The sequence below is a fragment of the Nicotiana attenuata genome, unplaced genomic scaffold (assembly GCF_001879085.1).
Source record: "Nicotiana attenuata strain UT unplaced genomic scaffold, NIATTr2, whole genome shotgun sequence".
Taxonomy (NCBI): Eukaryota; Viridiplantae; Streptophyta; class Magnoliopsida; order Solanales; family Solanaceae; genus Nicotiana; species Nicotiana attenuata.
The window spans coordinates 107,793-120,934 of NW_017672923.1; the positions used below are offsets into that span (position 1 = coordinate 107,793).

The following is a 13,142-nucleotide window of genomic DNA, read 5'->3' on the forward strand; positions in this document are numbered from 1 at the left end:
CAACTAAATTTGGTGACAAAAGTTGTGATTCCTCTTTGTCTATCTATCGTTTTTATATTCGTCGTTCACAATCCAATTGCTCCACTCCCTAACACTAAACTAAAAGAAGGAGATAGTTTATTGTACTAAACTTTTATGTTATTAATTTACTGTAATTGTTAATCAAGATGTCAATAACAAATTTTATTCTTATTTATATCCAATATAAATTCTAAAAATAATTACAGTAGTAAACAAAATTTAGGGGCCGTTCGATACAAGGAATTAGAAGAGTTGTAAAAATTTTAAACTTAAATTTATCCGGTAAGATATTAACTAAAACCGATATTATCTTGATACTAAGATCTTGATATAAATTACTATTCAATATCCTTATTTTGAATGGAACAAGTCAACAAAAGGGTAATGGACGAAAGAGCGAGAAAAGTACAAATGGACAAAAAATGTGGCCAAATTTAAAAAATAGCTAGATTTACAACTATAATTGAAAAATAGCTACCGTTTCAAAAATAATTAAAATTTAGCAACTTTTTATGTAAAGATAAAATCTGAACAACACTGTTAAAAATTCAAAATAATATGTTGGAGTTCGAATTTTTACATATGAGCTTCCCACATAATATGCTGAAAGTTTATACACATGAGCTCCATAATCCCTCATATTATGCTAGAAATTTTTGTATTTCAGCAAAATAATGACTATTTTTCAATAACTTCACAAATAATAGTTATTTTTCGACTATCAATCCAAACAATAGTTAGCCTGTGCTATTTTGATTAAAAAATGGGTAGAAGAAGCAAAGACAAGAAATAAAAAGATGTAAAACGTGGAGTAGATAACAAAAGTGGGAGCACTTAGAAAAATAAGAAATAAAAAACGAAAATTCCAGTTAACCAATCAGATATGTATATGTGGCTGAAGTTATGCAGTGATAGCAGCAGTCACTGAATTTCATCCATCTTCTCCAATTTCTCGCCAGGAAAAAGCAGCAATGGCGGCGGCAAGAGTGATGGTATCAGCCAGCAACACTGTAACAGCTTCGCTTCTATCGAAAGGTCCATTACGAAGGCCCAATAGTTTTAGCATTTGCTTCAGAAACGGACCTGTGCAAAAAAGGCGTCTTTTCACTTGCAGTGCTATCTACAATCCCCAGCTTCAAACCAAAGAAGAAGGACAGCCCGAAACCCTAGATTACCGTGTCTTTCTAGAGGACAATTCTGGCAAAAAGGTCACACTTTTATACTGCTGTATTTCTTGGATTTTAATCCAACGTGAACCTATTTCTATTTTGTTAATGTTTACTTACTAAAAATTGTAGCTTTTAGTCTATCTAGAGAAAATAGTTACAGTTTGATTGGATCATGTCTATACAATGTGCAGATATCCCCCTGGCATGACATTCCACTACATTTGGGTGATGGTATATTCAATTTTGTTGTTGAGATCCCCAAAGAATCAAGTGCAAAGATGGAAGTTGCTACAGATGAGAAACACACTCCTATTAAACAAGACACAAAGAAGGGCAAACTTCGATACTATCCGTAAGCCTATTTTGTCACTTTTGCACATTCTTTTAGTATAATATATCTTGAGATGTAACTATCTTGCTGGTTCCTACCAGCTTCCCTTGTAGTGGGATAGGAAGGGTGGGAGGTGGGCCCATTATCCCCGAGTTTGGAAGGCTTCTAACTGTCCTAAGGGTCAGCCCCAGACAGATTTCTCGGTCATCCAAAAAATAAGGAGGGGTGTGGGGAGGGAAGGATTTAGGTCACAGGTTCGAGCCCTGCGTCATGCAAATAAAGGCTGTTATTTAAGTGGAGAGGGGTAGAGGGCCCATTATCCCCATGTTTCGAAGGCTGCAGGCAGCCCCAAACGGATTTCTCATTCATCAAAAAAGAAAAAAGGGGGTGCGGAGGGAAGGATTTTGACCTATGCTATTTGAAAGTGACTGTCTTTATGAGTTAACCGAAGTGGGTCGGTCTTAGGTTTTGGTATGTTACCTAGTGTTTCATGTTTAGCATCGTTGGACGCACTGATTCCACAATCTTCAACTGATAAGACTTGTTCTTCACTGATGTAGTGTCATCATAGCTGCGAGAAATTGTCATTTTCTGATGTCTACAGTTTTTGAGTTTGATCTTAATTCTTATGCACTTCTTGTGCAATTCTCAGATATAACATTCACTGGAACTATGGATTGCTTCCTCAAACATGGGAAGATCCGTCTTTTGCAAACTCTGAAGTTGAGGGGGCATTTGGAGATAATGATCCTGGTATCATTCTATAATTTTAGATAGTTAACAACTTTCTTCTGGTCCATCTACAATATTAAAAAGAATAGACAAAAGAATGGTGTTAGAGATTGTCATAACCGGTTGAATCTCTCTTATGGTCTTTCCATTTGTAGTTGATGTTGTTGAGATTGGAGACAGCCGTGGCAAAATTGGCCAGGTTCTGAAGGTCAAACCTTTAGCTGCTCTGGCAATGATTGATGAAGGAGAACTTGACTGGAAAATAGTTGCTATTTCACTAGACGATCCAAGAGCTTCACTTGTTAATGATGTTGATGATGTAGAGAAACATTTTCCGGTATGTTTGAAGGGCAATAAAGCTGCTATCTTTTGTTGACTCTCCTTTCTCTCCCACTGATTATGCTTTTTTTTTTTCCCAATTGCTTATGCTTGTGCAACACTTTTATGCATCACTCTCTTTCTTCTTTTTTATTGTGCTGCAATATGTCTCCTCAGTTTAAGATATTTGTCTTGGAATCTCCTTTTCAATTTTCATATGCTTACCTCAGACTAGTTTTCCACTGTTTTACTGTTTTTATGTCTAATTTAAGTTAAGTGTTGACCAGTGATCATCGCTTAGGAACAGCAATAGAAATAATGAAAAGAATATATGCATAAAATTGAGTGATCTTGATGATTTTTGAAATTAGCTGCATATTTTGTTGGAATGAGAGACTTTAAATTAATTTAGCAGTATTCAAGGCTATCGATGCAAAGCCACGGCAAAGCATTTAAGTTGTGATGATAACTGGAGAAATAAGGGCATACACAAAGATCCCATGGAGTGGCAGCTATAGGATATGGCTTCATTATCAACGGTTAGTCCCACCGAATAAGAGATAGCAGAGGCATGCAAAATTCTAAATTTATGCGAATGTTCCTTTTGTTTCCTATAACCAAATAGTAACATTGATATAACTTGTTTCGTGGAGACAAAAGCACTTGTATAAGAAGTGCTGGTTCCTGTGTTCCTTTTAGTATTTTGTTACCTTTGATGTCACATTGCATGAAAAAAGTCATTCCCTCCTTTAGGTCATTGTCAACATTGATCAAACTAATTCTGTGAATTTTCCAGGGCACTCTCACAGCAATCAGGGACTGGTTTAGAGACTATAAGATACCTGATGGAAAACCTGCCAATAGGTTTGCTCTTGGCAACAAGCCAGCAAACAAGGTAATTGTTTTCATACATGTTCTGGCAAATGTGGTATCTTTGAAGATCCTTGTTTCTATTTCCCCTTCGTTTCTTGAAACGTGATACTTTCAGACAGACCTAACTTAAATTTTCAAATAGACATGATAGTACTGCTTCGAAAATTGGCAGTTGCTTGTTTTGCATACCATCATGTTATTTTAGTTGAAGATGAAATCTTTCCACCCTCTCGTATAGTTTTGTATAATTGTACAATTTTGTTATATAGCTGGAGTAACCTCTCCCCTATTAGCTCCCCCGAATCTGTACAGAGCTAGCATATCTTCTTTTGTATTAGCACCTGGACAGTGCTCTTTTGCATCTTCTTGATGCTTTTTATAATCTCTCTTACTTCATCAAAATAACTGCAAGATCTTGCAGTTGCTTTTGATTCAGTGCAGCACACAATGGCATAAGTATAATAATTATATTAGTAATTAGAACACGTGCTAACACCTCTCCATGTTCCCTCCTGTCGGATAAAGAGGTTTTGTGCCAGTTTTCACTTGCTCTACATGATCCTGCTAATGATCTCTTTACCTTGCTCTGCCAGGATTACGCTCTTAAGGTTATTACGGAAACCAATGAATCTTGGGCAAAGCTTGTCAAGAGATCTATCCCTGCTGGTGAGCTTTCACTTGTATAGATGCCAATTGATAGAGCTTGAGCCAGCTAGTTTTCCTGCTTGTAACCTAAACTGGACGTGGAAAATGGCCTCGGGATTATGCTCTTCGCTTCTGAGGTGGAAGTCAATTCATATTCTTAAGACGGGTTTTTGTTAAAAATGTTACTGTTTCTACTTCATCATCCATAATTTTGTTCATGCAGTAGTGTTTTTAAATTTTATCCAGGATGAAAACAGGAGTACTGTCTACTGATAAATGAATTGGTCTTCATTCTCCAATTCCACCAGCTAATTTTTTGAAAGGACAGGTAAAAATGGGTTTATCTTTAAGTAATTAACAAAGCTTCAATGTCTCACGTGATGCTAGACTTATTGTTTCCATTAGTTTGGCTAAGCCATTCTTAGCCATTGTTCTGTAGGTTCTTGATACTACATAAATCAATTATCTTAATAGGTAATGAAAATTCTATGTAGCAATGTCATCTAAAGACCAAATTTAGAAGCGTTCTTTTCAACCAGAGAAATTTCAGAAGTGTGCATATTGAATACGTAGTAGTTATCTAAATGTATTTTAGTAAATGGGGTGATATAATTATCAAGTACGATTATTCCAAACTTTTTTATTTCACCTAGTAAACTATCTTTGCAAAATGGAAATATGTTATCATTGCGGGCCCTAGACAAATTTATACATGTGGGTTAATACTGTATGCGCGACAATGTGTTGATCGATTGTAGGTCCTAAAATCATGTGGAAGAAAATTATCTTAAAAAACTTTAAAATCACGTGGAAGAAAATTATCTTAAAAAAAACTTATAATCTGTCTGAATCATGTAGTGAACAACAGACCATGGAAGCATATAATCAATGTAGGCAGTATCAACCAACTGAGATTAAAGACTTAACTGTTGTTAGACTTGCATTATTTGTAATATTTGTGAAGTGGTTCTATTGTGGTTAAAACTTGTATATTTACGTGGGAATAATTGTGATATTTTAAATAATCTTTTGATTTAGGACCTGAATAGAACAAAATGGATCAAAAAAACATCTTACTCCTTCTCTATCACTTGCAAAGTTATTTAATTCGTATGAATAGTTGCACTGTGAAAACATGCAAAATAAAAGCTTTTCCGAAAGGACAAAAACAAAGCAAGATTATAACTACAGAAAATAATATAAAATAATGTCGTCAATGGTAAGCCAAAACTCAATGTTGTAGCTACTTTTGATGATATCAATATGAACATTTCAACCACTTCTCTTTATGGAGTGCAACATTATTTACACAGAAAAGAATAAAGAATTTACATTAAGCCTTTGGGTAGACTGTGTTGGTGAGAGGTAACAGGTACGCAGAAGGAATGGTCAAGGTACGTGAAAGCTGACGAAAAACAAATTATCCAGAAAAAGAACCAACGGATTTACATTTCATTTGTGGCAGCTACACAACGAAATATTAGGATTCGACAGAGACCTCAATCGGTTCAGTACTTTTCTTCTCAAGCAACGGTGGTGAGTTTGCTCTCTCAGCATCACTTACTTCATCCTCACTATCTTCATCAAATCTATCTACGCTATGAAGAAAGATGCCTACACATACAAATACATTAAAATAATTCATCAATAAAAACCCAAAATCTATTGCCGATGTGACATCAAGTAGGCCTCATTTAAAGGATAAAGATTTGGAGTTGAGGCGTTCTAACAGGAGTGTACTATACCTATAAACCATATTCCAGCGGCTATAAATAGAATTGATGTCAAGATCAAAGCAGTTACTCTCCAATTGTCAATGCGGTCCTGTAAAAGAGAAATGTAAAAGAATATTGATCAATGTTATCAAGAACCATAAAATCAACTATAAAGTTGTTACAACATAACTTTACTACTGCTAACAATTAAAAAAAAAAAAAACTTTTACTACTGCTTCACCATAATTGACCTTGTCCAATATTAAATTTAACGGTTAGGCTAGTTCTTGGAAGCCAGCCTACGGGCTTGTCATGTCTTTCATGTATCATGTTAAACAATAGATTTAAATAGAAGCAGCTTGTACTTCCATTTTCATGACTAAAGAGAGAAAAAGACTATTGAAGGAGAAAGAGAACCATCCTGCTCTCACTCAGCATATTTCCCTTTTTCTATAACTGAGAAATCGACGAGGGCCCCATACCCTTCTCCACTTAAATACCAGGCTTTTGTTTGCGGCAGGATTCAAACCCATGACGTGCGTCTCACCCACCATCACGTGCTGCACTCTTACCACTAAACTGAAGCCCTGGGGACTACAACAGATTTCCCTTTTATCAGAACTAATATTGAAGATTGTAAGTTATTTTATTTATTACTATGAGAGGAGGTAAAGAAAGTAAATTCTCATATAGATAGTACATTTCACCACCAGAACTAATCCTTCTATAATGACTTCTGTGTTCATGTGTCAATGATTTTGCAATGAGTCAAATGACACAAATATATCTCAAGTGCTCAGCTGATTCTAAGTTCGGGCGATCCATATTGAGAGGCAACTAGAGATGCCAAATATGGAGCATTCATGCAAAAAATATAGAAGGGTTGCTAAAAGAGCAAGCTTGGAAGGTTCAATTTGCTTTGAATGTCGCTCTACATATGAGTTATGATTTGATTGAACAAGCATGTGCACCCAACCCATTTAAGTGTCCTTTCTAAAGGGAAACATAATGATGTTATGATAGGCCGTAATTCCTAACATTAGCACATAGGGAAAGCGAACATAATATTTTTTAGGTTGTGTATTTTGATTTCCCTCTCTCGTTTCTAATGAAGTGTTTTGTTCAAGACTACCTGAGGATTATATACTAGAAACTCTCAATGTACTATATATATGTGTATGTGTGTGTGTTTATCTTTTGAAAAAAGAACTCCTAAAAGAAGGAAAGACAAGTTATAAAACAAGATCAACATTTTGAATGAGCAAGCACAAACCTGGACAACCCCCACTAGAGGAGAGGAAGGTACATCACCAAATATGTGAATTGAAACAGTAGACATCGCCATAGATAGTGGTCTAAGACTTGGTTTGACGCAATGGAGACAGACATAATTTACAGGGCCCTGCAGTCAGAGGCTTTACTGTAAGATGAAATAAAGCACTCAATACAACAGTTCCAACCTTAAATACAACTATTTAAGCATCATCGTAAATCAATGAGATGTTTCAGGCAACTAAATAAAAGACCGATTACTCTTTGCAGAATTTCAGAAGAAAGAGAAAAGGATGCATGGGCAATAAGATCAGCCATCCAGGCAATTTTAGTAATTAAATAACATTTTCTGCCTCGAAGAAAATGACACGCTTGATCACCTATATAATAATACAAAGGAACTACGAAAGTAGGGAAAGAATCATTTTGCAGAAAGCATTCCCTAGTGTAATACTCCACATTGAGCTATTGTACAAAGAAACAACCTATTTTACATAGAATACTTATTAGATGATAGAATTACCTGTGTTGCAAATACAAGCAGTTCTCCTATCGCAAAAAGAGCGATGAAAACATATAAGTTCTTAAAACAAAAGGCAGCAAAGCAAAATATTGCTCCAAGAAATGTTGCCACTGAGAGAAGCTGCAGTACATAATAGTGACATCATTAGCAGCAGGGTTTTGAAAGATTCAGATAAAAATAACAGAAGAGAAGATAGGTGTGATTAACATCAAAATTGAACTTCGTAGGTAAAAAACAGCAGAATTGAGTAAATTAACGCAAGGAGAAAGAGTTGTAATTGTAAAAGCCAAAAGAATAAGTTCTTCTGGGGCACTCTTTATCCCCTGACTGAGAAAGTCTTCTTTGTTTTACAATTAACAAAGAATGATATTCACATTAGACACTAGATTAAATGAGAAATGCTTCTAGAGATTAAACAGAATCTTAGGAATGCAAAAGTACCCACCTTAAAGGCATTGGATATTGTGGAATTCATTCGATCCAAAACAAGGCCTCCAGCCAAGGTTCCCATTATTCCACATACTATAGTAATACCTCCAAACGTCATGTCTGCATTTTTCTGTGGAGACAACAATTGCAAATCAGCTAACATGAACTTAATGCTTTTGCGATATTTGATTGGTCCACAAACCAAAAAATTGTAAGTGGATGGGGTATGTCAAATCAAGCTCATTTCACTTGTATATAGTAACTTACAAATGCGAATCCAAGGGTCAGAGAAAGACAACAATCAATAGAATCATGCAAATATAAACTTATCCCTTGAGAATAGTTGTGAAGTGGAATAGTGGCCCCAAGAGCTTACCATATGGTATATGTTATAACCAGCCTTTGGTCCCCAATAGGAATACGCACCAATTACAAAATTATATGCGATGTATCCTGCAAGAAACCACTCAAGTTCAGAATCAGTGTGTAGAAACCTACCTTTTCAACAATGCATAACAAGTTTATGCATAGGTGAGATCTTTTTATTTTACAAAGAAGTAAAGACGTTCAAAAAATGTGCGTCAACTTGTTCCAATATCAGCATCCAAAGAAGACGTAGCATGAGATGGTTGGAGGTAAGGCAAGTTAATAAAATACCTAAGACATTGACGAGATAAACCTTTTCAAGATGAAGCACCTTCATATCCTTCCAAAATCTTGTCAGCTGATTCAAATTACTAGGTGCACTTTTTGAACTGTAGAAAAGAGAAGAAAATAACGTAGACAAGAAAGAGGTCAGATGAGTGATAGCAGAAGGCGTATTGCTTTTGTTAATCATGTTTGCAGGGATGGTGATAATGTTGGCTGTCTTAAGACCAGTAACAGCATCTGACCGGTTATATGAAGGTTCCTTACCCATCCTTGGAATCTTCCTGTGATGGTAACAAACCATGGTTACAATTTGAAACAGCTGCATTAATGACAAGAGTTGGGGTCAAATTATTGTGCATTCAAGAAACCACCATGACAAGTGTAAACAGAACACCTAAAGGGGGAAAAAAGCTAAGAACAATAGTCAAGCTCACAGATACGAGAGGATAGCCAATAAATCTTCATTCAATTGCACCATACAACTGTTTGTTGTTGAATTATCTTAACCTATTTCCCACCACTTTGACTTATTACTATATTTATATCAAGATGTCAAACCCCTTACAAAGACTATTATCAAGCTGATAAGAATGAAGAACTGCAAGCTACGGCATATTTTATTTATTTTTGGATTATCCTAAACTTCTTTAATTACTACAAAAGATATTTATGGACAAACTCTAAGCACAGAAGTCCCGAAAAATAGCTTTTCCATTTTAGCAAGCGAGGAGTTCGACTAGGTCCCTAGTTCTTTTATCATTGACTAAAAACATTTTAACATTTTCTTTCAAAACAAAGACTCTTCCCAACATCATTTTCTTTCACAAAGTAACAAAGTTGAGCAGAGTGAAACTCTGAAGCACAAAATCAAGAGAAGGTAGGGCATGGAGAGCAAAATGATCAAAGTTAGGACAAGAATCAGACACCCCTCTTACTCTAGGTAGACAAAGAGTCTGTGATAATAGGCACTACCTTCTTCTGGAGCAGTCAGGGGAGAGGTCAATGGTTTTTTAGATCCGGTGTGAGAGAATCCTGTATAAAGACTTGGAACATATCAGAAAATGTATATAGAATAAGATGAAAAGACTAATTTAGCATTACCTTTTAATTGCAATGGTTTCATAAATAAACCTAAAACTGCAAAGGGAAGCATCAGTATTGCCTCGATCCAAAATGCCCAACGCCAGTTAAGATGATCACCAACCTATCACAGTGTGGAGAGTTTGGTAAAACTTGGTATGCACAATGGATCACATTCCACAAGAAAATATTAAACTTAAGCACTGAAGAGTGAGCTCACCAGTCCACCATATACATAGCCAACTGCTATCCCAGCTGGTATACACATGTAAAATATTCCCAGCCATGCTGTTTTCTGCAAAAAAGATAGAGGAGAATAAGCATGCAGAAAATATACAAGATGCAAAAGTCCATTTCTTATCATCGTATTAGAGCCAAACTCATTCCTTTTCTGGGTTTACCCAAATATGGAACCCATGTTATTTGCCCATGCTCCAAAATTTTAATTATAGGTGCGCCGGAGGGTGGGGATGGGGGGCGGTGTTAGGTGCCCTCATTGGTGGAGGAAATGGGTTGTTGTCTCCTTATTTGGTTTTGGGCAATCCTCACCTCTTGAGCTAGCTTTTGGGATTAAGTTCGACCCAAAGGTTCATTTCTTATCATACACATAACTGGTGTAAGCTTAAATTGTTGCAACAATAATGAAATGTAAGTATATGCAGAACAACAACACATCATATTAGCAATAGAAAATAAAAAGCACCACAACATTCAAATCTAGCCAGAATATAAACAGCCTTAATATAGAAATAAAAGACCAGCAGTATAGCATGTGGCATTTACTGGAAGTTAGCCCAGTCACAAAAATCATTAATTTAAAAAACCAAACCTGAGCAACAGGGGCATTATCATCAATAAAAGGAGCAGCAAGGCTTATGAAAGATGCCTCACCAACACCTACAAACCTGAAAAAGGAAACATATTAATTTTAAAAAAAAGATAAGCTTCCCTCCACCCACCCGTCACTCCGATAACATTTGCAAGTAATACAGGACAGCTTGTGAAGAGTAGCATGGTTAGACTTACATTCTGCATGTTGCAATCAACCAGAAATTAATTGACAAACCACAACCAGCAACAGCTAACGTCCACACTGTCAGTCCAACTCCAATAAGTCTGAATGGATTGACACTGCCGATTTAACGAGCACACGAGTAAGAAACTCAAGCAACTAAAGGAGCAAAGAAAATGCAGACTACTCAAGTATTCTTCCTTTCCCTAATGAACTTCTGTCTGATACTATTTCTAGCAAATATCTCAAAGCCGCAAACTGATTAAGAAAAAAGACTGAAGTTTTATTCAACTCTGACATCATAATAGAAAAATAGTGATAAGCCACTTATCTTTCAAAAGAAGCAAAGAAATTTAGGAGAAAGATAATTCCTGGAGCTTTCAGTTATTAGAAGTTTATTAGAAGTTATCTGTTTAGCAGTTTTATTATGGTTTTTAGAAGTTATTTATCTTTATCCTAATAGGTTATGCACTAGTTATGGTCAGCCTATTATATAAGTAATAGATCCTGTAATGTGTAGGTATCATTATTAGAATCAAAACTACTTTATTCTGGAGCATTGTCCTCTCCATACGGACAACTTTATTGGTGTAGTTGTGTTTAAGATTCTTGCACAAACTATTGCCAATAATATTAACTTCTTTGTTCTATTTAGGCGTAATGGCTTCCTGGCCACTTGTATCGAATTTTAAAGCCGATATACAAACTTACATTATTCCCATTTGAAAACTCAAACTCGCATATCCGGTAACTAATAAACCTATTTGACCGTTGACCATGCACATGTGGCAGTGACAGAGATGATGTGGACAAAGTGTGTACAAGTCACGAAAATTACGCGCGTGACTACACTAATTTTGATTTAAAAAAATCTAGAACAAAAAAAAATACAAATTAAAAAGAAAGAAAATAAACCAGGCCCACTTCCCCATCCCCAGTAAAATTCCATTCACCCCAGTGTTCTTTTCCCCCATTGTCGTCCTCCCCCAAGAAATTTCTCGGACGCAAAACCTAATCGAAGACGGAAAAGGAAAATAATCTACCTTTATATATTATGTCATGCGCATATGCGAAAGTTTTTACACATAAACAACCAAATCAAAACAACTAAGACTAACATCGCGATCGGGACCAAGCTGCTATGGAAACAAAAGTTTGTTTTCGTTGTTCCATTCAATGAAAGCTTTGTCTTCGTTTCAAAATATTTAAGGAACGTAATAACTTTTTACCCTACTCCTTAATATATAGATGTTAGCTGAATACCAATTGGATGAAAGTGAAAAAGAGAAAACTGCACATGATACCGATGGAAAATATAATATGATTGTGCAGATAGTGATGAGGATTCTAATGGCAAGCAATTCAGTAGCAAACGAAACTTGATTTAGAAATAAGAGAGAGAAAGGACACTGAAGAAAAGGAAAAAAAAACAAAAAATTAAGGAAAGGAATGGAGGTGGGTGAACGGAGAAGAAGGGAGAGGTGGGTGAACGGATGTCAGGTCTTTTCCTCCCTTTCTTTTTTCTTTTTTTTTTTAATTTGTGACTTTTTTTTTGCTTATTTAGTATTTAATAATAGGACCCACAAATAACACATGTCAAGTAATAAATAGTCTAGTATATGACGTGTTGTACATGTAAGCGCAATTGAATACACGCACTACTGAATGTATTTATTTGTACTCAGTCGGTCAAGTTCGAGTGTTCAAATGGGAATAATGAAAGTTTGTATATCGGCTTTAAAATCCGGTACAAGTTTAAGTGGCCAGGAAGCCATTTCGCCTTCTATTTATTTTGTTATCTACTTTTGGTTTCTATCATTGGTATCAGAGCAGTAAGATCTGCCATGGTGAACACACGGACCAACGCTTCCCACAGTGAATCCACCATTCCTAATCTTGACCCGATTTCCCAACAATTGACGACTATAGCAGCGAAATTGGAAGCCATAGATGCTTTAGCCGCTGATGTGGCTGCATTAAAAGCACAACACAGTGGAGATCACAACAATAAAGGGAAAGCTAAAGCCACACCAGAAGAGGGTGAGGTTAACAGCACTTGGCATCGAGAAACTTTCCGGCGCTCACGGACAAAGATGGAATTTCCAAAGTATGAGGGAGGAGATCCTAGAGGCTGGATTTTAAAAGCAGAGAAGTATTTCCAGTACTATCAAACTTCTGAGGAATGCAAGGTTGATGTGGCTTCGATGTACTTGGAAGGAGATGCACTGGATCTTTTTGCTTGGATCAACAGTGAGCGAACCATTTACTATTAGGACGAATTGGTGAAAGTAATGCAAGAAAATTACGGGCCTGCTGAGTTTCAAAACCCTGATGAACATCTCTGTGATATCCAACAAACTGGAACAGTGTT

At 36.1% G+C, this 13,142-nt stretch overlaps 2 protein-coding genes across 2 annotated transcripts; one reads left to right on the plus strand and one right to left on the minus strand.

Annotated features, from left to right (window-relative positions):
* Window positions 1-871: 871 nt before the first annotated feature.
* On the plus strand, window positions 872-4,414 carry LOC109214937 (soluble inorganic pyrophosphatase 6, chloroplastic-like). The gene is made up of 6 exons (XM_019378913.1): window positions 872-1,229; window positions 1,382-1,542; window positions 2,174-2,274; window positions 2,409-2,590; window positions 3,368-3,466; window positions 4,038-4,414. Exons 1-6 carry the CDS (start codon window positions 993-995, stop codon window positions 4,128-4,130), a joined length of 873 nt encoding a protein of 290 aa, XP_019234458.1. The 5' UTR covers window positions 872-992; the 3' UTR covers window positions 4,131-4,414.
* An 870-nt stretch (window positions 4,415-5,284) lies between these two features.
* Window positions 5,285-11,745, minus strand: LOC109214934 (probable sphingolipid transporter spinster homolog 2). The gene is made up of 14 exons (XM_019378908.1): window positions 11,687-11,745; window positions 10,786-10,890; window positions 10,589-10,664; window positions 9,980-10,054; window positions 9,781-9,883; window positions 9,652-9,711; window positions 8,944-8,998; window positions 8,686-8,783; window positions 8,405-8,481; window positions 8,045-8,158; window positions 7,600-7,719; window positions 7,078-7,206; window positions 5,835-5,913; window positions 5,285-5,703 (listed from the first exon to the last, which is right to left on the minus strand). The coding sequence occupies exons 1-14, from the start codon at window positions 11,743-11,745 to the stop codon at window positions 5,570-5,572; spliced, it is 1,284 nt and encodes a 427-aa protein (XP_019234453.1). The 3' UTR covers window positions 5,285-5,569.
* Window positions 11,746-13,142: the final 1,397 nt, after the last annotated feature.

Bases quoted from the DNA above. Each gene is read 5' to 3' on its own strand.
- LOC109214937 (XM_019378913.1), top strand. From the start codon at position 993: ATGGCGGCGGCAAGAGTGATGGTATCAGCCAGCAACACTGTAACAGCT. The intron at 1,230-1,381 runs GTCACACTTTTA...TACAATGTGCAG, and splicing joins AGGACAATTCTGGCAAAAAG to ATATCCCCCTGGCATGACAT. The intron at 2,275-2,408 runs GTATCATTCTAT...TTCCATTTGTAG, and splicing joins ATTTGGAGATAATGATCCTG to TTGATGTTGTTGAGATTGGA.
- LOC109214934 (XM_019378908.1), bottom strand. From the start codon at position 11,745: ATGGGGGAAAAGAACACTGGGGTGAATGGAATTTTACTGGGGATGGGG. The intron at 9,884-9,979 runs GTGAGCTCACTC...ACACTGTGATAG, and splicing joins GCTATGTATATGGTGGACTG to GTTGGTGATCATCTTAACTG. The intron at 8,482-8,685 runs GTATTTTATTAA...GGTTTCTTGCAG, and splicing joins TTATCTCGTCAATGTCTTAG to GATACATCGCATATAATTTT.